Source organism: Carassius carassius, chromosome 35, assembly GCF_963082965.1.
Source record: "Carassius carassius chromosome 35, fCarCar2.1, whole genome shotgun sequence".
Classification (NCBI taxonomy): domain Eukaryota; kingdom Metazoa; phylum Chordata; class Actinopteri; order Cypriniformes; family Cyprinidae; genus Carassius; species Carassius carassius.
Genome location: NC_081789.1, coordinates 28,428,010 through 28,454,421, shown reverse-complemented (window position 1 = coordinate 28,454,421; position 26,412 = coordinate 28,428,010). Strand labels below are relative to the sequence as shown.

General features: G+C 40.2%; 2 protein-coding genes across 3 annotated transcripts in view; both read right to left on the bottom strand.

Annotated features, from left to right (window-relative positions):
- The window catches only part of LOC132116482 (talin-1-like), an 82,427-nt gene extending 75,568 nt beyond the window's left edge, over positions 1-6,859 (bottom strand). The window contains exon 1 of the mRNA XM_059525341.1: positions 6,702-6,859. The gene's annotated coding sequence lies outside the window, so the exon portion shown is untranslated. The remainder of the gene's footprint in view (positions 1-6,701) is intronic.
- Positions 6,860-18,027: 11,168 nt separating this feature from the next.
- Positions 18,028-25,940, bottom strand: LOC132116481 (hydroxymethylglutaryl-CoA synthase, cytoplasmic-like). Of its 2 annotated transcripts, none has more exons than XM_059525340.1 (10): positions 25,806-25,940; positions 22,811-23,268; positions 21,591-21,716; positions 21,238-21,402; positions 20,596-20,764; positions 20,285-20,455; positions 20,078-20,184; positions 18,642-18,767; positions 18,387-18,544; positions 18,028-18,167 (listed from the first exon to the last, which is right to left on the bottom strand). In XM_059525340.1, exons 2-10 carry the CDS (start codon positions 23,256-23,258, stop codon positions 18,078-18,080), a joined length of 1,560 nt encoding a protein of 519 aa, XP_059381323.1. In that variant the 5' UTR covers positions 23,259-23,268; positions 25,806-25,940; the 3' UTR covers positions 18,028-18,077. The 2 variants fall into 2 exon arrangements, with proteins under 2 accessions (XP_059381323.1, XP_059381322.1); XM_059525339.1 differs by lacking the exon at positions 25,806-25,940 and adding an exon at positions 24,470-24,627.
- Between the last annotated feature and the right edge of the window lie 472 nt (positions 25,941-26,412).

Below are 26,412 nucleotides of genomic sequence, written 5' to 3'. Positions count from 1 at the left end.
GCAGCAAACATGTATCTGTCCCGTTGTAAGAAGCGAGCGATAGTGCTAGTCCTGCTGATGAGAATTAAGAGAGAAGCAAGGAAGAAGAGGCTACCCTCAGGTCCAGAGAACAATTTGGTGAATTCAGGCTGGTTACGTTACTCTAACGCTAATATAGCTTCCTTTTTAGCAGGCCCCTTAAATGCTTGCTATTAACTTGTTTGAAGGTGGTTCTTCTCAAAATTGACAGCGGTGTGTTCATGACACTAACGTTAACCATTCAACTTCGAATTGATTCCGTAATCTTCCGGTAATAGTAGGCAAGACGATGTTTTGATTCAGACTGCACAAAGAGAAGAGGAGAAGATATACGGGTCTGTTGTGAATGTGTCTGTGAGAGCAAATATAGTGTAGTTACAGTAACTACAGTAGGTGTGTCAGAAATGATTAAACCAGAGGGGACATGTAAATAAATGTGAGCTGAACAAGCGCTTTTATTTTTTTTTTTACATATTGTTTCAAAGCAGCTTTACAGACATAACAGGAAAATGTTGAAATAATATTGTTAAATATAAGTAGGTAATACCTATTGCTTGACAAAAAAATATATATATATATTTCTCATTTTTGCCAATGTAGGAGATCCCAGTTTATTATTATTATAATTCTAATGATGACATGAGTAATGATACATGGTGATATAATTAATACACATGCTTATTCTTTCTCTGTCTCTCTTTCTGCCTACAGATGGCTGAAGAAGGTGAATGCTGTAGCAGCAAAGTGTGGGACTACTTCTGCAAATACTTTAACTTTAGTATTATAATTTATTTACAGTACACACACAGACTGTTAAAACCAGCTTCAACTGGAAGAAAGTAAAAGTGTTAAATGTTTAAAACCAGACTGTTTTTTGATCATTAAAAAATATATACTTTTGATGTGCAATTGTTTAGTCATTGAGACTGTAATTAAGGCTTTTTTTAACATAATCCATTCTGGAAAATGGTTTATACAGCCCACATACATAGAACAGGCAGATATTTTGCTATTGAATGTTGTGTAAGTGTAGTTTATAGGAAATGGGTCTAATATCCAGATTATTTTTAAAATCAAAATATCGGCTTATAAATCGGCTCTTTTCGAGTTAATATCGGCATCGGTCCCCAAAAATCCATATCGGTCGGGCTCTATCACTAAGATCCTTTATGTATGGTAAAACATACTCATCTGAATTTTCTTCCAGCTGATTTAAAATGTATCAAACTCAGAGAAAGAGAAAACGAGCAGTTTGTGTAGTGAATGAATGAATGAGTGAATGAACCCTGACTCGTGAGCCTGACTGTCACTGAAGGGGAAGTCGTGGCCTAGTGGTTAGAGAGTTTGACTCCTAACCCTAGGGTTGTGGGTTCGAGTCTCGGGCCGGCAATACCACGACTGAGTTGCCTTTGAGTAAGGCACCAAACCCCCAAATGTACTAAAAACAAAAGATCAAAGTGAAGGAAATGCCTTTAAAAACACAAACATGCTCTGATCTGCCTCTCAATCAAAAACAATGCAAGTAAGGAGAATCATGGGTTTTAGAGCTTTACGCCACATTTCTAATGAAACTAATAAAGCTCGTCCTCAGATGTGTCTGTAGTAAGGTGACGTCTGATGGATCATGGGAAGACATGCTCAGTGACATGAAACCACATTTCTCTGGTCACTTTCCCACACAAACAGGAAGTGTTTGGTCATATCCTGGTCTTCTGTGCAGCTCTATCTAAGAAACGCAGCTGTTGTCTCTCTCTAACACTAATATTACCAGAGCACACAGGACTGTCTCTCTATACACCACCAGTCAAAAGTTCCTGAACAGTTACATTTTAGTTTTTTCTGCCTGCATTTATTTGATCCAAAATACAGCAAAAGCAGTACTACTGTGATTTTTTTTTACTATTTAAAATAACTGCTTTCTATTTGAATATATTGGAATATGTAACTAATTTCTGTGATTTTATAGCTGATTTTAGCATTTTTGTCAGGATTCTTTGATGAATAGAAAGATCCAGCTTTAGTAACATTATACACTATATACCATTCAAAAGCTTGGAGCCAGCATAATGTATGGATTTATTTTTGGGAAAGAAATTGTAGAAATTACAACTTTTATTTTTGCTTTAAACTGATCAAAAGTGACGACAAAGACATTTGTAATGTTACAAAGATTTCAGTTTCAGATAAATGCTGTTCTTCTGAACTTTCTATTCATCAAAGAAGCCTGAAATGAGTCTACTCGGCTGTTTTCAGCTGATCTCCTGATCCAGACACTCAACAGAGCTGTATACACTGGAGATGTCCCTGTGTGAAGCAGTCTACCAACACACCACACATCTTTTAACAACAAAAAATACTTCAACGTCAATAATGTTGACTAATTATTTCAGATCTAATTATGATCTTCTGAGCTAACACACACATGAGTCCAGTGTGTGCTCCTGTGTCCTGTATAATGGGGTTTATAAGTGATATTACGAGACATCACAGTTTCCTGCAAAGGGATGAACAGACTGTGTCACTATTTTAGAGGCTGAGGCAATAGAATTGGCCTCCGAAGATTTCCCTTGCCACTGGAATAACAGACCAAGTTACTTTGACCAAATATGGCTGCTTCCAAACACTGGCAAGAGAAACACACCAGCGGTGCAGATCTCCTAAACGGGACACACACACGCTCGGGACATAAATCCAACACCTGTCACCTACTCAAGCGGAGACACTGGGGAAACCGCAGACTAGTGTCATGGATGATGATTAACAGACACTGACTGACAGAACGCTGTTAAACAGGGGCCACTATAACATTCATATAAATCTGTAAACACACACTGAACCAGTAAATGTTCCTCTTGTGTGTGGATTTGAGTGTAGCTTGTCCCCGGGGAATGACAAGAGCACATCCTGTTCCTTCAGAGGAATTCAGCACCAACACATTCAGACAATTACACTACGCACTTCTGAAGCCACATTCATTATTACAGGGTTTACGGAGTTGTCTGATTTCCTGATTTTTAAGGACAAACCAAACCAACTATCCTACTTCATCATCCATCAGTTATTCACACTGTTGTCCCAAACTGGCACCACGTTCTTTCATCCATGGAACAGGAGAAGGAGAAATCCTGAAGAAAGATCGCTGTCTTTTACATACACTGGAAGTGAGATGTACAGTACAGACCAAAAGTTTGGAAACATTACTATTTCTAATGTTTTTAGAAAGAAGTTTCTTCTGCTTATCAAGCCTGCATTTATTTGATCAAAAATACAGAAAGAACAGTAATATTGTGAAATATTATTACAACTTAAAATAATAGTTTTCTATTTGAATATACTTTTTAAAAAAAATTTATTCCTGTGATGCAAAGCTGAATTTTCAGCATCATTCCTCCAGCCTTCAGTGTCACATGTAACATCAGTCTATCACATGATCATTTAGAAATCATTCTAATATTCTGATTTATTATGAGTGTTGGAAACAGTTCTGCTGTCTAATATATTTGATCAATACAAGCTTAAAAAGAACTGCATTTATTCAACAAAAAAAAAACAAATTATAATAATATATATTCTAATAATATATTTTCTTTACTATCACTTTTTATCAATTTAACACATCCTTGCTGAATAAAAGTATTGATTTTATTTAAAAAAAAAAAGAAAGAAAAAAAATAACTGACCCCAAATTACTGACCAGTAATGTATATTGTTATTACAAAATATTAATATTTTAAAAACATAGCTTCTTTTTTTTTTTTTTTCATCAAAGTATCCTAAAAAAGTATCACATGATCTGAAAAAATATTAAGCAGCAGAACTGTTTCCAACTTTGATAATGAATCATCATATTAGAATGATTTCTAAAGGATCATGTGATAATGATCCTAAAAATTCAGCTTTGCATCACAGAAATAAATGATAATTTAAAGTATAATAAATTTAAAAACAATTATTTTAAATTGTAATAATATTTCACAATATTACATTTTTTTCTGTATTTTTGATCAAATAAATGCAGGCTTGATGAGCAGAAGAAACTTCTTTCAAAAACATTAAAAATAGTAATGTTTCCAAACTTTTGGTCTGTACTGTAGCTTCAGAATAACAATGATTTTCTCTCATTGCATTCATATCCTCCAAAAATAGTGCCTTTAAACACAGTGACATCAAAGCAACGGCACGTGACCAATCACAACGCGGCAAGTCTGTATGTGCACCATCATAAGTGAATAACAGCTAAAAAGTCTTTTATTCATCTTTAAGACACAAATGAAGATATCTTAATGAATCCTTGTGTTTCTGTCCCTCCAATGAAAGTCCATTCCACCACAACTTCATAGACGCCTCAAAAACTTCATAACAACTCTGTAAGTGATCCAAATGAACTAGGATCATATGATGAACAGATTCTGATCCACATACTCAAAGCAGATCAAACACGGTGGACAGAGGATGAGATGTGCTTGTTTCAGGTCATCGTCCGCTGGTCTCTCTCGACACCCTCTCAGACCCTGAACACAAAGAGCCCTTCATGCCTCTGAAGCCCAGCACAGTTGTGCACAGTGTGCCTTCAATGACAGGCTTGTTACACACTGAGGAGGAGCAGAAACACACGCTGCGGCCGCACTGATCCCGTCTGCACACAGGCCTGCTGCAGCATCATTCACACTGCACTGGTGTGTGTGTGCTTAATAAAGAACACTAAAGACATGTCGTGGGTTTTCTTGAAGACAATAGCAGGAAACACATGGGCAGACATCTTCTCTAAATAAACCATGAGAGACACCATGACAGGGCTACTAACATATAAAGCCTGCTTTATCAGATCTGATACATGCATTTATCAAAATTATATTGTTGTCTGATTGAAAGTTTAGACTTTTTTAGCAAGTAGAAGTACAATTTATGTATAATTGTAAACGTGTCAACCTTATAAAAAGCATATTTTTTCACATTTAAATTATTTGTACAGCACTTTCACGATACAAATTGTTTCAAAGCATCTTTACAGCAAATGCATGTGTCTACATCACAAAGCAGAAGTGAATGTGTTTTACAAGATCACAGAATCATAGACAGCTAACAAGAAATTATTTTAGGCAGATGCTGCCTGAAATTAAATTAAAGCGATTATTACAAGTGTGTTCATAATGATAACAATATAGAGACATTTTGGCAGCTGTGCTTTTTTAAGTGAAATCTTTTTTGATTTTAATAAGACTGACTTTTAAATCGCTATTAATATTTCAAATGCATATTTACCTAAAATATGATCATCAGGCTTTTGTTGATCATCTCTCAACTCACCACTGTATTGCACTGCATTCTATGTTTAACCCCAGACTAATAAAACTGCAAAGCTTTGATCATTTGCTAAGCATTTAAATATCTTTTTATTAATGATAAGAGATTTTATCATTTGGGAGATATAGATTGACAACTGATATTAATATGCATTTTATTGTAAGTACTCTGCTATTGTATAAAGCTCTCATTGATTTACATCACAAGCTATCACAATTTCTTACTTTTTGACCATATAACTAACATCTGCACCAAACTGCATATTTTTGATCTGAATTAAAATGATCAGCTTTTTGGCCATAAAACATGATGTATCAAATACGACAAAACACATATGCAAACTTATTAAAAATGTTTCTGTCTAAAAGTTCAATAAACATTTAAACGTCACACACACATACGTATATATCAGGCTTTACAAGGGTAAAGTAAAACAGCTTTTGCTCAAGAGTGATGAGATTCTAGCATGCAGAACACTTGGTGTGAGATCCTACTTCAGAACTGAATGGGATGTCCACATGTGAGTGACTGAGCTGCATGCTCTCTCATGCACAGACACACTGCAGCTCCACAGCTCTCAGAAACCAACACAACACCTCTGTCATTGCACAGACAATTCAATTCAGTGCTGGATTAGAGGAGTAACTTTAATAATGTCACACAACTGTTTCTTCCTGCAATGTTGACGTCTCTCACCACACCCGATCTGAGCTCAGTTATGTCAGGCCTGAGGCCACACATTCCTCCAGCACGACTTCCTCTATCACAGCCCTCTATACTTCAGACGCATCGCAACAATATCATTTCTACAAGACACACTTGTGTGCAACTGTCACAACTTCGCAGTGAACAATAATCTGCCATGTTTCGACATCCTCGCGCCGTCTGTGTGTTTATGGATGGTTTACAGCTAACACAGGAGAGGAATAACACCGCATCTGTACTGCTGGCAGTATAATAACTCTCGCGCGAGCTGTTACAGTTACAGTCTCTCGCGCGCTTCATTCCTTCCGTGACGCGCGACCGCTACACTCTTCACGAGCTGTAGGCCAACACAATACATCACTTAAAGGGAAGGAGAGACTTCACAATGTACTTTCATGGCGCTAAACGCCTCACATTATAACCGTTATAAAGTTGCAGCATATTGGCCTGAATGGGACAAAAGTTAACTTTTAACTCCTCTAAAGCCTCGTTCACAATAATCGTCAAAACATGGCGTTTTGTTGATATCCTACCGTGTTCCAGATCGTATCTAAACGCCTGAACTCAATGTCGTATTAGAGTTTTTCAGACCTTTGCATCGGAAGTAAAACTTCCCTCCCTTGAAAAAGTTTAGCAGCTTTAGCTCAACTTGGAAATGAGTTTTTAGCTCTTACCTCAGGTTTCTTCGATCACTAGTTGTCCAGCTTCGGACAACAACCACTATATGAGCACTCCCTGTCCCCCAGCAGAAGTTGGCGGTGAGTAGATGTTGGTATGTAATGTCAGAAGTGATTTCTGCTCCGTTTGTGTTTAACTCCACCCTGCAGCGCGTGCGCTTCCTCACATCACATCACTGTGGTCCGGGCTCGGAAACTACACACAACAAGAATATGTTAATGCTTTTGCTAAACAGTTTTTGCTTTATGTTACGACAATGAAATATTCTTTTGGCCAGCTTTTAATTATTTAGGGGCTTAAATAATCAGAAAGGCTCCTCATTTTTGATTATTATTACACTGCTGTATTCAGCTTTTGTTTAGATGCTGGGAGCGGAACAAGCATCGTTATTATAGCACCGTCTTGTGTTCAACCTCATAAATTCACTGCATGACCAGAGACTCTTAACTGAGGCATTCCTGCAATGTCAGATGGACAACATAGCCAGAAAAGACTATATTTTTTAACACAATAGTCATATAATATAAAGAAACACGATGCAGTACTTATATACTTTAATTCCAGATAGAAATGCAATATTTATAAATTAATAAATTACAACACAAAGAAAAGAAAACAACTGTGGAGATACAGTACAGACCAAAAGTTTGGGCACACCTTCTCATTCAAAGAGTTTTCTTTATCTTCATGACTAACTTTTCTTTAAATGGGATCATCTTGTATTGATGTACACATACAAAGAGTAATTTGTATTTGAATTTGTGCATTTTAATATGTTTGAAAGACAAAAGCCTTCCAAAGTCACAGTTTTAGATGATGAAATACCTTTGAATGAATGTGTTCATCAGTAGTTGATGCAATGTTGAAACTCATCTTAAACCTGAACTGATCCAGAGGTCAAATGCTAGGTGGCCACCTGACTAGCGACTGATCTCTGTGTGAATGTCCACAAAACTGACACACTTTCTGAATGTATACAAGCGCTGGTATATTTTAGAAAGGAAACTTTAAAAGATGAAGAGGAGTAAGAGAGAATCAATAAAATATGAATATTATATTGCTATTGTGTGAATAATATGTACAGTATACATAAACAAATAACTGTAGTCTGATAATAAGTATTTAAATGTAAATGTAATTTAATCTAATTACAAGTACTTAATTCTCAGAATCTGATTTCGTAATCATTCAGATCATTCATTCTCGAATGAATCAGCCATCTGAAGAACTCTGACTCTTATCTTGATTTACCTAATATTTAAGTCATTATTATTATTATTTTTCCTTTATTTAAAGAAACAGGGACAGCGTACAATAAACATTAACCTCAAAGGGAGTGATGCATAGTATGGGGTTTTAGCTCAAGAGCTAATTTTCACCCGTAGTCCCTGGGCAGGCTGATGTTAAGCTAAAATATATAAAACATACACGAGTATTAAGATTTACACTTGCCCAAATAAAAAGGTCATGTTCACACCTTTCATATACTTAGACCTTAGAACACACACTTACACACACATATACATATATCTGGTCACATGTGGGGACACATTTGATTTGATAAAAGCCATTTCTTTGCTTGGCGTGTGAACGTGTAAGAATTTGTGCTTTTTTTTTTTTTTTTTTAGCTCTGTAGGCAACATATTCCACTGATGATGAGCGGGCCACACAAGAAAAAGCAGAGTTTCCAAATACTGTCCTGCGTTTAGGGATCCTGCATTCACCTCGCACTGTAGATCTTGTGGCTCGAACTGTTGTATAAGAGCCCAAAGATATGAATTCTTTTAGTGGAGGAGCAGCGTTGTCATAAAGGATCTTATACATCAGACACAGATTGGTGTGAATTATCAGATTTTCAAAGCTGAGAAATTGGTATTTTACAAGAATATGACAGTGATGCTTTTCTTATCGTGAATCTTTAGAGAGCTTTTATATAATGACTCAAGTGGCTTGAGGGCAGTTTTAGTAGCCTTTGACCAACTTGTCATACAATATCGAAAATGAGGAACAGTCTAATTAAAAAAAAATGCATTTAGATAAGCCCCTGAGGCCTCGATTGTAAAGGAATTTCCAATGTATCTGAACTGTGCCATATTACATTTTATTTTATTTGTTAACTTTTTTATATGCTTTTTAAAGCCTAAATTTGGTTCCTATATGACACCTAAATATTTTACCTGTTCTTGATTTGAAATGATTTGTCCATTAATTAAAATATTAGGGTAAATTTGTATTTTAAAACGATTTGTGAAAAACATAGAAACAGTCTTATCTAAATTTAGAGTGAGGCATGAGTTTTTCAGCCACAAAGAAACTTTCTTCATCTCTTTGGTCAGTTTGTGAGCGACTTCTTCTGCAGTTTTTCCATGTGCATATAGCACTGTATCATCAGCATACATAATAATTTTACTCTTACACACAGTTGGTAGGTCATTTATGTAAAGGGTAAAAAGCAGGGGGCCAACAATGGAACCTTGTGGCACTCCCATGCTACAAGGTCTTAATGGTGATTTTTTTATTGTCAACCGCAACACATTGTTGTCTGTCATTAAGGTAAGATTGAATCCATGCTATTGTATTTGTGTCAAGAGAAAACTCAGATACTTTGCTAATGAGAAGCTGATGATTAACTGTATCGAAGGCCTTTTTCTAGTCCAGAAAGACCACCCCTACCACACCTCCACCATCAAGACTGGATTTGATGTCTTCTAGTAGGTAGCAGCACGCAGACTCTGTGGAGTATCTTTTCCTGAACCCAAACTGGCAAGGATGTAATGCATCAGTGTGGTTGAGATGCTCTACTAGCTGTTCTGCCACCACCTTCTCAAAGATCTTGGAGATGGCTGGTAGAACGCTAATAGGTCGATAGTTTGAGACACAGAGCTTGTCTCCTGACTTGAAAATCGGCTTGAATACTGCTTTTTTTATGCCTTACTATTTTTTAAATTTGATATTATTTAGAAAATGTTGCCTTCATCTTCATCTTCATCTTCTGCCTCTTTGATTAAGTTTAGGAAAAAATTCGCTTTTGCTTTTCGAAGCAGCATGGTAACTTTATTTCTCAGAGATTTATAAATGTAATAATCAGTGGTTAATTTAGTTTTAAGAGAAACCTTGAGAGCTTTATCTCTCTGTTTCATTGTATGCCAAAGGGATTCAACCACAGGGGACTCTTTTTGATTTTCTATGTTTAAGCTTATCAAATTAATCTATTATCTTATCTATTTGAGCTTTGAGTTTATAAATTTTATTCTTTATAGCAGTTATAATCCCCTCCTTGAACTGCCACCTTAACGTGGTGGAGGGGTTTGAGTACCCGAATGACCCTAGGAGCTATGTTGTCCGGGGCTATATGCCCCTGGTAGGGTCTCCCAAGGCAAACAGGTCCTAGGCGACGGGTCAGACTAAGAGCGGTTCAGAACCCCCTTATGAGAAGACTAAATCTAAGGACCGTGACGTCGCCCGGTATGGCGCAGCCGGGGCCCCACCCTGGAGCCAGGCCCGGGGTTAGGGCTCGTATGCGAGCGCCTGGTGGCCGGGCCTCTCCCCACGGGGTCCGGCCGGGCTCAGCCCGAAGGAGCGACGTGGGGCCGCCTTCCCGTGGGCTCACCACCTACAGGAGGGACCGTAAGGGGCCGGTGCTTAGACAATCGGGCGGCAGTCGAAGGCGGGGGCCTCGACAGCCCGATCCCTGGACACGGAAACTAGCTCTAGGGACGTGGAACGTCACCTCATGGGTGGGGAAGGAGCCCGAGATTGTGCGTGAGGTTGAGAGGTTCCGACTAGCGATAGTCGGGCTCACCTCTACGCACAGCTTGGGCTCTGGAACCACACTCCTCGAGAGAGGATGGACTCTTCACCACTCTGGAGTTGCCCATGGTGAGAGGCGGCGGGCTGGTGTGGGTTTGCTTATAGCCCCCCAGCTCAGCTGCCATGTGTTGGAGTTTACCCCGGTGAACGAGAGGGTCGCTTCCCTGCACCTTCGGGTCGGGGATAGGTCTCTCACTGTCGTTTGTATTTACGGGCCGAACGGCAGTGCAGAGTACCCGGCCTTCTTGGAGTCTCTGGGAGGGGTGCTGGAAAGTGCTCCGACTGGGGACTCCGTCGTTTTACTGGGGGACTTCAACGCCCACGTGGGCAACGACAGTGACACCTGGAGGGGCGTGATTGGGAGGAACGGCCCCCCTGATCTGAACCCGAGCGGTGTTCAGTTATTGGACTTCTGTGCTAGTTACAGCTTGTCCATAACGAACACCATGTTCAAGCATAAGGGTGTCCATCAGTACACGTGGCACCAGGACACCCTAGGCCGTAGGTCGATGATCGACTTTGTGGTCGTTTCATCCGACCTCCGGCCGTATGTCTTGGACACTCGGGTGAAGAGAGGGGCGGAGCTGTCAACCGATCACCACCTGGTGGTGAGTTGGATCCGATGGCGGGGGAGGAAGCTGGACAGACTCGGCAGACCCAAACGTACTGTGAGGGTCTGCTGGGAACGTTTGGCCGAGTCTCCTGTCAGAGAGATCTTCAACTCCCACCTCCGGCAGAGCTTCGACCGGATCCCGAGGGAGGCTGGAGATATTGAGTCCGAGTGGACCATGTTCTCCACCTCCATTGTCGAAGCGGCCGCTCGGAGCTGTGGCCGTAAGGTTTCCGGTGCCTGTCGAGGTGGCAATCCCCGAACCCGGTGGTGGACACCGGAAGTAAGGGATGCCGTCAAGCTGAAGAAGGAGTCCTATCGGGCCTGGTTGGCTTGTGGGACTCCTGAGGCAGCTGACAGGTACCGGCAGGCCAAGCGGACTACAGCCCGGGTGGTTGTGGAGGCAAAAACTCGGGCCTGGGAGGAGTTCGGTGAGGCCATGGAGAAGGACTATCGGTCAGCCTCGAAGAGATTCTGGCAAACCGTCCGGCGCCTCAGGAGAGGGAAGCAGTGCCCTACCAACGCTGTTTACAGTAAAGGTGGGGAGCTGTTGACCTCAACTGGGGATGTCGTTGGACGGTGGAAGGAATACTTCGAGGATCTCCTCAATCCCGCTGTCACGTCTTCCATTGAGGAAGCAGAGGCTGAGGGCTCAGATGTGGACTCGTCCATCACCCAAGCTGAAGTCACCGAGGTAGTCAAGAAACTCCTCTGTGGCAAGGCACCAGGGGTGGATGAGATCCGCCCTGAGTACCTCAAGTCTCTGGATGTTGTGGGGCTGTCTTGGCTGACACGCCTCTGCAGCATCGCGTGGCAGTCGGGGACGGTGCCTCTGGGATGGCAGACCGGGGTGGTGGTCCCTCTTTTTAAGAAGGGGGACCGGAGGGTGTGTTCCAACTACAGGGGGATCACACTTCTCAGCCTCCCTGGGAAAGTCTATGCCAGGGTACTGGAGAGGAGAATCCGGCCGATAGTAGAACCTCGGATTCAGGAGGAACAGTGTGGTTTTCGTCCAGGCCGTGGAACACTGGACCAGCTCTATACCCTCTACAGGGTGCTGGAGGGTTCATGGGAGTTTGCCCAACCAGTCCACATGTGCTTTGTGGATTTGGAGAAGGCATTCGACTGTGTCCCTCGCGGCGGCCTGTGGAGGGTGCTCCGGGAGTATGGGGTCCGGGGCCCTTTGCTAAGGGCTATCCGGTCCCTGTACGACCGGAGCAGGAGCTTGGTTCGTATTGCCAGCAGTAAGTCAGACTTGTTCCCGGTGCGTGTTGGACTCCGGCAGGGCTGCCCTTTGTCGCCGGTTCTGTTCATGATTTTTATGGACAGAATTTCTAGGCGCAGCCAGGGGCCGGAGGGGGTCAGGTTTGGTGACAACACGATTTCGTCTCTGCTCTTTGCGGATGATGTTGTCGTGTTGGCCTCATCAAGCCAGGACCTTCAGCATGCACTGGGACGGTTTGCAGCCGAGTGTGAAGCGGCTGGGATGAGAATCAGCACCTCCAAATCCGAGGCCATGGTCCTCAGTCGGAAAAGGGTGGCTTGCCCACTTCAGGTTGGTGGAGAGTTCCTGCCTCAAGTGGAGGAGTTTAAGTATCTTGGGGTCTTGTTCACGAGTGAGGGAAGGATGGAACGGGAGATTGACAGACGGATCGGTGCAGCTTCTGCAGTAATGCGGTCGATGTACCGGTCTGTAGTGTTGAAGAAAGAGCTGAGCCGCAAGGCGAAGCTCTCGATTTACCGGTCAATCTACGTTCCTACTCTCACCTATGGTCATGAGCTTTGGGTCATGACCGAAAGGACAAGATCCCGGATACAGGCGGCCGAAATGAGCTTTCTCCGCAGGGTGGCTGGGCGATCCCTTAGAGATAGGGTGAGAAGCTCAGTCACCCGGGAGGAGCTCAGAGTAGAGCCGCTGCTCCTCCACATCGAGAGGGGTCAGCTGAGGTGGCTCGGGCATCTGTTCCGGATGCCTCCTGGACGCCTTCCCGGGAAGGTGTTCCGGGCGCGTCCCACTGGGAGGAGACCCCGGGGAAGACCTAGGACACGCTGGAGAGACTATGTCTCCCGGCTGGCCTGGGAACGCCTCGGTGTCCCCCCAGAAGAGCTGGAGGAAGTGTCTAGGGAGAGGGAAATCTGGGGTTCTCTGCTTAGACTGCTGCCCCCGCTACCCGGCCCCGGATAAGCGGAAGAAGATGGATGGATGGATAGCAGTTATAATATTGTTGCATGTATGTACACAGCTTTCTTTATCAATTTTGGAGGCCCAGTCAATTTCATTTCAATAATTTTTAAGGTGTTCTTGATTTGTGTTTATAGTCTTTCTCTCTTATTCTGAGGTCACCGTAGCCACCAGATCCAGTCTGTTTTCAGATCACAGGGTCACTGCAGTCACCCGGATCCAGTACGTATCCAGACCAGATGGTGGATCAGCACCTAGAAAGGACCTCTACTGCCCTGAAAGACAGCTGAGACCAGGACAACTAGAGCCCCAGATACAGATCCCCTGTAAAGACCTTGTCTCAGACGACCACCAGGACAAGACCACAGGAAACAGATGATTCTTCTGCACAATCTGACTTTGCTGCAGTCTGGAATTGAACTACTGGTTTCTTCTGGTCAGAGGAGAACTGGCCCCCCCAACTGAGCCTGGTTTCTCCCAAGGTTTTTTTCTCCATTCTGTCACCGATGGAGTTTCGGTTCCTTGCCGCTGTCGCCTCTGGCTTGCTTAGTTGGGGTCACTTCATCTACAGCGATATCGTTGACTTGATTGCAAATAAATGCACAGACACTATTTAAACTGAACAGAGATGACATTACTGAATTCAATGATGAACTGCCTTTAACTATCATTTTGCATTATTGACACTGTTTTCCTAATGAATGTTGTTCAGTTGCTTTGAGGCAATGTATTTTGTTTAAAGCGCTATATAAATAAAGGTGACTTGACTTGACTAGACAAACGTAGGATGCGCACTGTTAGCAATGTTCCCTGATATCATCTGCGCTGTATTGAAAACATGCAGGGTGTGAGTCAGGGTGGTCTCCACCACCTGCAGTGGTTGTTGTAGATCTATCGGCCCTGGATTCACTTGAATATCCCCGCATAAAAGTAGAATAATGCAGAGAAATAGTTGTACGACCCCGGTAGACTGTTGTTGGAGCCATACTCCGTGCTCTCAACTTGAGTTGCTTATTTGGAGCATTCGCACGCCCATCATCAAGAGCTTTGGAGAAGATGACATACTGGCTCCATGAGTCGGGTGTAGCAGTCCTAGGTGTACCACTTGCTTGTGAGATTGATCGTTCACTGGCAGCAGTCCAACTCCCACACATTTACATAGTGATGATCGTCGTCAAGTAGAGCGATGCAATATGCACATTTCACGCCTTGGCTTCGATTGGCTTTAATGGCAAAGATATCCAGGTTTTAGAGACAGATCTTAGATCGGGTGGTTTTTCAGAAGGCTTTAGAAAAAAAGCCTCTCTCTCTCTCTCTCTCTATAATTATATATATATATATATTATACTGAATTAAAATACTAAACTCAATATTATTTAAGATTTTGTATTTTTGCTGTGTAAATGCATTCATGCTACATTTCAGCTTTATTAAACTAAATGCATCTAAATGCCACTTGAGCTGCTTCTGTTTCTTCTGCAAGGGAAAGAGCGGTTTGGTTAATACTGATTTCATTTGACTGGTGACAGGCCTATAGTGTCTTATTATATTAAGTTCAATTATTAATAAAATGTAAGAAAAATGACGAATGCATTTATTAAGGTTAGGGGTTAAATGCCCTTTAAATAGGCAAAAATGTCCTGGAAATCAATTTTAAATAAATTTTAGTATGAAGTGACATTAGTCATATAAAAAGTAATTTCCCAACAACAAAACTGTGGCCAGTGAAAATGCTGAGTGGCTAATTTTGAAAAACCACTAGCTACAGTGGCTGGTGAGCATGAAAGAGTTGATGTCAAGCCCTGTACACCGTGAATGATTGTATTTGTTGCAGTTAAAATGTGTTGTTTAACTGAAGTAAGGTGCTTGACACGTGTTAAACACTAGAAAGGGTGCACGCTGCAAAACGTTTGGGAACCAATGCTCTAGACTTAATGTGAACATGCATTTACTCATCTCACTCACACAGAAACAGATTTAATATTCATCATATTGAATTAAAACTGTGAAATGCAGAATATGATGCAAACCTGTAATAATTAAATAATAAGCACAAATATTCCTTTTTTTAATACTAAAAACAATCAAGTGCAGCCCAGATGAGAAAAAGTAACATAAAAAGTAACAAAGTAACAATTACTTTTTAAAAAGTAATGCATTCATTAACAATGCATGCATTACTTTCCCCAACACTGGTAGTGAATAATTTTAGAAACACAAGAAAACGGACAAAATGTAATCTCTGCATTAATTAACAATGAGCATGTGCATTTGCAATACAGCTACTCGTTCTTGTTTGCTCACATCTATTAAATAAAACTAAGATACAACTTTTTCTTATTGTAAAAATATATTAGTACATATTGAACTAAGATTAACAAATGCTATAGAAGTATTTCTATTGTTAGTTCATGTTCACTAATGTAGTTAACTAATGTTAATAAACACAATCGTGTGTACCGTTTTCGCTGCTTTTGTTCTCACATTTTGAACCTTGTGTTGAAACCATCGGTTTAAAGATGCTGAGCACTTCCTCTTTGTCCAAAGGAATGTTCCTCTTTATGCCAAACATTAGCAAATCATGCTTTCCTGTCCACAGACTCCACCAACAACACTTTGGCACTTTTCACTGGGCACTGACCATCACTGATCACACCAATCGGTTTATGCATCTGTGTATGGAGTAAGTTACTCCATAGTTTTTGTTTGTTTGTTTGTTTGAATGTTTTTGCATCTTTGGGTTCTCTCGCATGCAAAATCACATACGTTCCTACTATATAGTAGGCAAAAAAGTTACAAAAGAAGTATGTCCAGATTCACAGCATTCAGTGTTAAAAATGTAAATAATTGTAATACACTTTGGGCCTGAAGTAAATCAATGGATAGAAAACCTTCAAATCCAAACCTCAAGAGTCAAAGAATAAACAGAGACTTCAGCAAATGAACATTTAATCCTCAGTTGATACATGATCAGATCCCACACACACATCGTCTAACAGCTTGTTCTGTACACGTTACACATGATCAGATACCAGCTTTTGTCCATCTACAAATATAAGTTAGTGCTGTAAATTACTTATCAATTATTGGTATGAACAGACACGAGGAAAACATCTTGTAAACATTGGCTGTTTCAAGTTATAACTTTACAGTCAACATGTCCTGGCAGCAGAATGAAAGAGAAATATCTCTATACAGTTTCAGATGTTTTTTGTGTTCTGTACATGTTTAGAATAAGGCTTCTCAAAGGATGGATATGCATTTGGTGCAGACGTGCTCTTGATATTCAGATGTCAACATGAACGCACAGACTGAAGGATGTTTGGAAAGGGTTAAATAAGTTACATCTTGCTATCAGTGTTCACTCTTTCTAAAAAATACCTCTGTTTTTCTTTTAGTCTAGTAAATCTGCCACAAACCCTTTAACATCAAGGTGTTAAGGTGCTAACTTTTACAATACCGCGGTATTATTAATATTAAAATCTGAAATCGATAAATCTCTGAATAAGTTATGATTACTGAGAAGTGCTCTGTCATTTGGAACAATCAAAGGTCAAATATTTGATCATACAAGCTCACATTAATATGAAATTAAGTTTTCAACAGATCAAGAAATCTTAGGGTTAGTTGTGATCTACATACAGATGACAGAGTGAGTTAAAGGGGTAGTTCAATAAAAAATACATTTTTCTCATCATTTACTATGAAAAATAGGATGCGGTAACCAAACAGTTATTGTATTTTATTACTGTATTTTATTTTTCCATTCAATAAAAGTCGATGGGATCCAGAACTGTTTAGTTGCCAACTTTCTTCATTATATGTTCTTTTATGTTGCACAAAAAAAAAACATCTCAGAAAAAAAGGTACAAAAGCTATCACTGAGCTATCACGTTTGTACCTTTTAGGTATTAATATGCACTTTTTTGTACCTTTATGGTACCAATATGGACCCTTTAGGTACCAAGGTGTATCTTTTGAAAGGATACTGCCCCATGGACAGATTAAGTAGCTTTTTTCTGAGTGTATGGATATGGAGCAAAATGAGGGCAAGTAAATGATGACAAGTTGGGTGAACAGCTGACTTGACAATCAGATGCTTGCTTTAACAAGTTATCGTCATTTTTTGGTCAATGCAAAAATCTTGACTTTTTTTCTCATCTGAGTGCATATAAATGAACACATCTACTTTGGCTAGAAGGAATTTAAAAATAAATGATCCTCATTTCGAAGGACATAAATGCTAACAGTGGTCCGTTTAGCAGCGGCTGTATAGTTAAAGTTAATGGCTCATTAATGTGTGATCCAGGCACATTTCCCTGACATGACCAGGGTGATAAGACTGACTAGAAAGCAGTTTTATAAGAGAACAATTGATCAAATCAGGAGTTCTGACGGCCGTCAGCTGACGAGAAGAGAGAGATACAGCATTTAGACCAATTGCAAACAACGAGGGACGCTCTTCTTCAAGACATTCACGTTTGGATGTTCTTTTCTGTCGTTAAACATGAAAGGGTTAAGTTTAATGCTTAAAATAAAGAAAGAGTGTGAAATGCCGACAGGTAGATATTTGAACTTGCAAGGATTAAACAGTTGGGGATATCTGCATAGATAGTGGTGGGATCTTCCAACTGAGTCTGTCCTGAACAACAGAAAGCTTTGAGTTTTAGATCACTCACTGATAAGTGATCTGGCTGCAGAAGTCCTTTGTAGCGTGTTGTTTTTCCAGATCATGTGATCTGCCATTGTGAGCACCTCACAGAGGTAAACTTAATGATCCCCGTTACTGATGACGAGCCCCTCGGGGCCAGCTGTGGTGCATGGGATGCGGGGCATCTTCTTGAGCGGGCTGGGAATATGCTGAGAAACACATGACACACAATCGGCCACAATGTGTTTATTATGATGATGACAATACATTCAAATACCAGTTTGTAATTTTAGCCAATATAACAGACTGTTTTTGTACTCCTATAATAAATGGCTGCACCGGCACTCATGTAAAAACAAAAAAACAAAAAAAAAAACAGGTGGATAGAGGAAACTATTTTTACAATGAAACCATGATATAGAGCCTACCTCAGCCTCCATGCAGGAAGTGATGAGTCCGGCCTCCAGCGGTCGCTCAGCGCTCATCGAGCGTCTGGAGTACTGTCTGCGATGCTTCTCGTCCACACGAGTCAGGTACCATGTTCCCGGGAAGAGATCCTCCACCGAGCCTTGAGGGGTGTAGTTTGCTGTGAAATGTGAGGAACATCACAACGTCAAACAGATCCAAGATTTGAATGGAGACAAAATCATTGAAAGGAGGACAGAATGCAAATGCTTGATTACCTAAATGATGGGTTTCTTCTCTGAGCTTCATGTTCTGAGCAAAAACATCGGGTGAAACCTTCTTCCTGGAGTCCAGTCTGGCCTGCAAGTCACACAGACTGGAGACCAGCTTATCCAGAGCAGATCCTGAACATAAAGATGTACATTAACATCACCGAGTCATCAACTGATGGGTGGTACGACTAGCTAATATAACTGTAGACAGCTTCGCTGATTTATCATGAGAGAGAACACCACACTGCTTGTGTTTATTGTAGACAAGATGGAAATATGTGACAAACAAGTCTTTTCTTTCTAAGCTTAATCATTTTTTTGGTTAGTAGTAGGTTATTTCTAAATTAAGATGGCATTCCTTTCATTTAGTGACCAGTTCTTACACCTTAAAGGGATAGTTCACCCAAAAATGAAATTTATGTCATTAATGACTCACCCTCATGTCGTTCCGAACCCGTAAGACCTCCGTTCATCTTCTGAACACAGTTTAAGATATTTTAGATTTAGTCCGAGAGCTCTCAGTCCCTCCATTGAAGCTGTGTGTACGGTATACTGTCCATGTCCAGAAAGGTAAGAAAAACATCATCAAAGTAGTCCATGTGACATCAGAGGGTCAGTTAGAAGCATCGAAAATACATTTTGGTCCAAATATAGCAAAAATGACGACTTTATTCCACACTGTCTCCTCTTCCGTGTCTGTTGTGAGAGAGAGTTCAAAACAAAGCAGTTTGTGATATTCAGTTTGATTCAATAAACCGGTTGAAGAAAACGATTCACCGGTTCTATTGCGCTCGACGTATAATGGCATCATTTGCGATGATTGCCTTTGATTCAAGCCTTCGGTTTACCTGCGCTCATAACATTAGCACAGAATCAGTTCAGAATCAATCACCAAAAGAATCAGTTTGGTTCAGACGCGCAGTGTGTCGGTCTGCTTCACACTGAATCACACATGCGCAGTATCATCAGCTCCTCGGTTCTCGAATCGGACGCGTCTGACAGAAACGGTTCTTGACTCGAGAACAGGTCAATCGTTGGTTCGTTATCTTGTCTTATCGTTCGTAAGACAATGCTGAATAAAGTCGTCGTTTTTGCTATTTTTGGACCAAAATGTATTTTCGATGCTTCAACAAGTTCTAACTGACCCTCTGATGTCACATGGACTACTTTGATGATGTTTTTCTTACCTTTCTGGACATGGACAGTAGACCGTACACACAGCTTCAATGGAGGGACTGAGAGCTCTCGGACTAAATCTAAAATATCTTAAACTGTTTTCAGAAGATGAACGGAGGTCTCACGGGTTTGGAACGACATGAGGGTGAGTTATTAATGACATCATTTAGATTTTTGGGTGAACTAACCCTTTAAATGTGAGCTTGGTCACACAGCCCACACTAGTTTAGTGTCAAGACACTAATAGAAACTGTGTGTGTGTGTACCAGGTGTAGCGTCTTGTGTGACTTTGATGGAGTAGAGCGTAGCAGCAAAGCCTGAGCCGTATGAAAACACACCGATTCTCTGTCCTGCCAGCTGCTGTGGTGTGTGTCTGCAGAGATTTACAAGGAATGCTAGTGCTGCCACTTTTTAAGAAGCAAACAGGCTGTAATACACACACACTCGTGAAAATAAGCACCTGTGACACTTACTGAGCGAGAACCGAAGCCAAGCAGCCGTACACTGACGGGGTGTACATGTTACCATTCTGGTTTGAGATCAGGAGAGACGCCTTGGTCTTGTTCTCAAACGCTTCTGAGCTGGCCTTCATAAAGGCCTTCTCCACACCTCTGTCGAAATAAGTGTCCTCTATCTTCACATCTCTGCAAGGCATGAGAAAGACCATTTACCATGTGTGCTCACCATGAGCTGCTGTTTCACAGAAAAGAGCTGTGAGAAGAATCTTCAAACATTCCCAACAAATAAACACAGAGTGGCTGCTGTGAGAGTGGAGGATATTAACCTGAAAGCTTCCAGTCCGCTGAAGGGCCCGCTCTCGGTGTCTGGACTGGGATGACACAGGAAATCATTGAGCATCAGTCGAGCCAGAGACTTCTGCACCAGTTTACAGTAAGGAGAGTGAAACACCATGAAGCCGAAGTCTTCAAGACTGCAACGCTTGTCAAGACCCTCTGAAACACCAGGAAGACCAAACAAACATTATATCAGACACTGGAGCAGAGTTTCCACACACTGTTGTGTATTCATGGACCCCGAAGAAAAGAAAGATGGAACCTGAATTTCAGGATGCACCTCACATTTACTGTAGCTTCAGAAGATTTGCAATACAGTGCATGAATCATATTTACTGGAGATGCATTGATGTGAAAGTTTTGGCTGATGATGTGCACACAAACCATTGCACTAAGATGTGCATGATGGATGGTCATGGTTAATTTGGCTAGAACACAGCATGCAATGCTTTAAAAGAGGAGTTGTCTTTTATGAGAAACTACTGGGATTTCTAAATACCTAATAGATGAATAGTATGTTTTTTTTCCCCAAACATCACATAAAAAAAATGTTTTTTTTTTCATCCCAGTGTGTCTAGAATACGGACTGCTGGGTGTGTATTGTTCGGGGATATGTAGATGTAAGTGCTGACCTCTCTGCCACTGGGCGTGGATCTTGTTCCTGTAGACGGAGTAGCAGCGGTCTAAAGCGCTGAGGTAACACTGGATGGAAAGCTTGCCGTCCACCACCGGATACTCAGACACCATATCTGGCTTATAGAAATCATACGCATGCTGCATATGTGTCCCACGAAGCCCTGTTAAAATAAATGATCCCTTATATCACTTCATGAAATAGAAATAGATTGCATTTTGTAAAAGTAGTGGGAAATAAAAGTGTTGACTTTAACCTTGGTATCACAAAGATAACAAACGCAGTCTTGTAAGAGCTCTCTATGTTACTGAGACAAAGGTCATGAACGCTGGAGGTCACTGAGGCTCGTACCTCTCTCGAAGGCCAGAGGGGCGTTGGGTCCCACCAGCATGGCCACGGCTCCAGCTCCCCCCGTCGGCCTGGCACTGCCCGAGGCGTACACAGCAATGTCCCCCGCAACCACCAGAGCATAGCGCCCTGCCACATCAGAGCGGGTCAGAGTCCACAGGCAAACAACTCAACATGAAGCAGCAATATCCAATCTGGTGAGTCTCTTTAGTGAATGATGTTCACTGAATAAGAGCTTAAATGCACAAAAATATTCTGCATAGAAGATGATGAAGTGTTTAAGGACCATTACAATTTGTTTTTTTTTGCACTGTAACATTGTTCACATAATAATGTGATTTTTTTTTTACTTTGTCATTTTTAATAAAACTTGCAATTCCCATTATTCATAAAAATGACACTCTAATGTAATACTTTTATTTTTTGTATTTTAAATGGGACCATGCAACTTATGTAAAATAATATGACATCATTAAAAAAATTGCTTAACTGTAATAAATTAATAAAACAAACTCCACAATTTTTTATCAAAATGTAAGTGGGTCAAAGACAAAAAATAGTTTAAGCATAAAAACAATATTCCTTTTAAATGTTGTTGTTTTTATATATATAAAAAAAAAAATTCTGTTTTATGTAATTGCATTTTTGTTTTTGTATTTCTGAGCAAAAAAATGAATATCAGGAGACACCCACTGAAATGTCATTCAGTATATCAATCTAATCAGCGATATTTAAACAAAAATCTATTCATAACATATTAAAAGACTAATTACTTTCACCCCAAATACTAATTAGCTATTATTTTATTTTTTAATTTGCCACTATGCCAGGTTTTGCCCATTTATCAGAAATAATTTTAAATTTTTTAAAAATTAATATGCTCCATTATTCTTTTACATATTTTAATATATACTCGTCAGAATAAGCATGTTGTCTGAATTTTTACATAACTATAAATATTACTCTGAATGACTATGGAATATAATTTCAACCAAGTTTTGACATTTTATTCTTCAAAAACGTATTGAAACGTAAAAAGTAGACACTTTACTTACAATTAATGTGCTTTCTATGGATATAAAATCACTTTTATAAATTTCTTTTGATGCGGACATCTTAGCGTCTTTGACCCAGTTATAAATATAATTTTTCTTTTGTTTTTGGAAAGTTTATATATATATCTCTATATAAAGTAGTATTTGTCAGTAGTGTGAGAAGCGCACCGTCCCAGGAGCTGGACTCCACCCAGTTGACGGCGTTGAAGAGCGCAGCGGTTCCTCCGTAGCAGGCGTTGGTGGTGTCCACTCCCTCCACGTCAGTGTTGCCCGACTCCTCGAACAGCTGCATCAGGACAGTCTTGGAGGACTTGGACTTGTCGATGATGGTCTCTGTGCCCACCTCCAGCCGGCCCACGCTGTTGTAGGACAGGCCGCTGCGCTCCATCAGCCGCTGCACCACGGTCAGACACAGAGAGCTGATGTCCTCGCGGTCCGAGCAGAAGCCCATGCGCGCCTGGCCCAGCCCCACCGTGTATTTACCGGCTGAGACCCCATCGAACTCTTCCAGCTCCGCCTGCTCCACGTACTGAGAGGGGAAGTACACCTCCAGGGCGATGATGCCCACATCCTTGGGCCATGCGGCCTCACAAACAGCAGGAAGTGATCCAGGCATCCTGAACGGACTGAAACAAGAACATCACGCTTTTAGACAGACGCTTTTAAAAAAGCCCTTGCTACGTGTACTGTGTTAACCTAACTGAGACTTGTTATAGCACTTATATATCATTGCTCTTTTGTTGATTTTGATTGCTTCCATTGTCCTCATTTGTAAGTCGCTTTGGATAAAAGCGTCTCCTAAATGAATAAATGTAAATGTGGAAACCATGAGACAAGTTTATCAGGATTCTTTGATGTAAATTTTTTTTTCAACAGCATTTATTTGAAATAGAAATCTTGTGTAACATTACAAACATCTTTACTGTTACATGGTAGGGTATCAATATTTCTACAAAAATATGAAGCAGCACAATGCTTTTCAACATTGATAATAATCAGAAATGTTTCTTGAGCAGTAAATCATATTTTCATGATTTCTGAAGATCATGTGACACTGAAGACTGGAGGAATGATGCTGAAAATACAGCTGCACATCACAGAAATAAATATATTTTAAAAAATATTTTCAAATAGAAATAGCCTAGGTGAGCATAGAGACATCCTTCAAAAACATTATAAAAAAAAACAAAACAAAAAAACCTTATTCCAAACTTTTTACCGGTGGTGTATAAATAAATACTACAGTAAATGAGATGTAAATCTAATCTGTTAACCGACCAAGCGGGTGATCCTGAAAAAAATGTAAACAAACATTTCTGTGCACCATCACAATGCTTTAATATGAGGCATTAGAGGAGACAGAGGCACATGGTAAAGCCTGTTAGCTCTGATGAGATTAACCCTTCATTACCTTTAACCCACAGAGATACAGCAGCTCGACTTGTGCACACACTGACCACTCATTGTGCAACTAAAAACTAAATACTACTGCCAGGGGTTTATTTACACAGAACATGTGCAGAAACAGAGCTCACTAGGAATACACAAACACAAAAACATGATTGTGGGTCAAACTTTAAAAGAGCTTACAGATTATAAACATCTAACGTTAAATTAATCACGTCACTGACTGTCAACTGACTGACTTTATAAATTAACTGATGGTTCGTTTACTAATAAAAATAATAATAATAATTTTTTGGTTGGTTGGTTGGTTAGTAGCTAACAAACACCAGATCTGAGCGTGTCTCCTGAGGCGACGAGTTAGTGATGACCGTTAACACTAAACAGCTCTCTCAGTTCAGACACAGCGACTCGTCTTCTTACCTCACAATCATAGATTAACTTCTAGAGCTGGACTGTTAGGATCGGAGAGCAGCGCTGTCCGAAGATCTCATAAGGTCAGATGTCTGCGAAGTCGAGCGGTGAATGTGAACGGAACACTTCCGCTCACGGAGCAACGCCTACTACATACTTAAAAGTCCACTTCCGCTTACGAGGAACGTCTACTACTACGCACTTAAAAGTCCGATCATGCAAGAATAGTGTCGAGTGCACTATTTCTAATCCTACTTTTCGGGACGCGACATTTAATTCTAAAGCGAATTAAACAATACATATTTTTGTGTGTTGTTTTAGTTTAACATTTTATTATATATAATATATTATATATAATAGTTTTATTTATTTATTTGTTTTAAATAAATGTACAAATTGGCGCTTAGTATGATTTAAGTATACAAGTAACGTGTTTCAAGTGTTTAAGTATTTAACATTTGAAGACATCTATGCTCTGTCTGAAATGTTCCTCTAAAATGATCGTTTTTTATCAGGCTCCTGAGTTTTAAAGTTTAATGATTTCAGTTTATTGGAAATAAACAGGTCTCTTTCTTCGCCATTAAAGTGAAATAACTGAATATAAACATAGGAGCTTGATTAAAAAAAAAAAAAAAAACTATGATTTTAGAGGAAAAGATTTCAGACAGAACTTAGAGGCTTATGCATCTGACGTCTTCGTTTTTAAATCAAAGCTTAAAACATACATGTTTAATCAACACTATAATTAAATAGCATTGTGTATTTGTCCCCTATGTATGATCATTATTATGATTATTAATTAATTTGTGTTATATGCAACTGCATTATCTGTGACTGGATTGGGCAAGTGCCCAGTGTCCACTTTATTGTTACTTTGTAATGAGTATTTGTTGTATTTGGTGTACTGGGAAAAGCGCTATATAAATTAAACATATATTTATTATTATTATTATTATTATTATTATTATTATTATTAATAATTTGTATTATGACAGTAAGCTATCTACCTGTTGCATGCACGGACTCCCCACAAAGTTAGAGTTAACTCTTAGGTTTTCATATTACATTTAAGCTGATTGTATTTAGTGTTGTACATATATTTTATTTAACTATAATAATACTAATAATTATTCCTCAATTTATTATTTCGCTCTCAAATGCATAACTACAATATTTTTAATCTCCTAATATTACTGGACTTCTGAGAGAGAGTCATTCATCACTCATTTTAGCATAAAAAAAACTTTAATGCACCTAGAAACTTCATTTATATTAAATAACTTCAACTTCAAGGATCAAGGTAATAAATGACAGGTAAACATAAGTCATGTTAAATTAGACTTACCTGCTCAGCAGAGTTCAGTACTTTAGGTGCCGACTGTCGCTTGTTATTATGTTGAGCGCGGTATTAAGGACAGTATTTATACACGGTACCTGTGCGGCGCGCGCGTCCGATTCTTGAGCGCTTCCAGGCGCCAATCAAAACACAGACGCCGTTCTGGAGGTACTTATTTCCCGCCCCTTGAACTTCTCCACCAATGAGCGACACGGAAAGGAGGGTCGCGAGCGAGGTGCGCATAGTGGTTCAATGGTGTGAGTGAGTGACGGTGTATGGTGAGAGAGAGAGGCAGCCAATTACAGCGCGCGTCTGATTTACTCGCCATCGTTTCCATGACTACAGGAGGCTGAACGGTGAAGGACGTCCCATCGGAGGATCTCCACATACAGGTCCCTAAACTCCTGTTAACTGTTCACCGAATGGGTGAACTTGAACGAATTGGGGTCACTTCATCTACAGCGATATCGTTGACTTGATTGCAAATAAATGCACAGACACTATTTAACTGAACAGAGATGACATCACTGAATTCAATGATGAACTGCCTTTAACTGTCATTTTGCATTATTGACACACTGTTTTCCTAATGAATGTTGTTCAGTTGCTTTGACGC

Excerpts from the sequence above, each read along its gene's own strand:
- LOC132116481 (XM_059525339.1), bottom strand. Across the intron at positions 18,545-18,641 it reads AGAAGAAACCCATCATTTAG|CAAACTACACCCCTCAAGGC; the intron begins GTAATCAAGCAT and ends CACATTTCACAG. Across the intron at positions 18,168-18,386 it reads CTTCCTGCATGGAGGCTGAG|CATATTCCCAGCCCGCTCAA; the intron begins GTAGGCTCTATA and ends TGTGTTTCTCAG.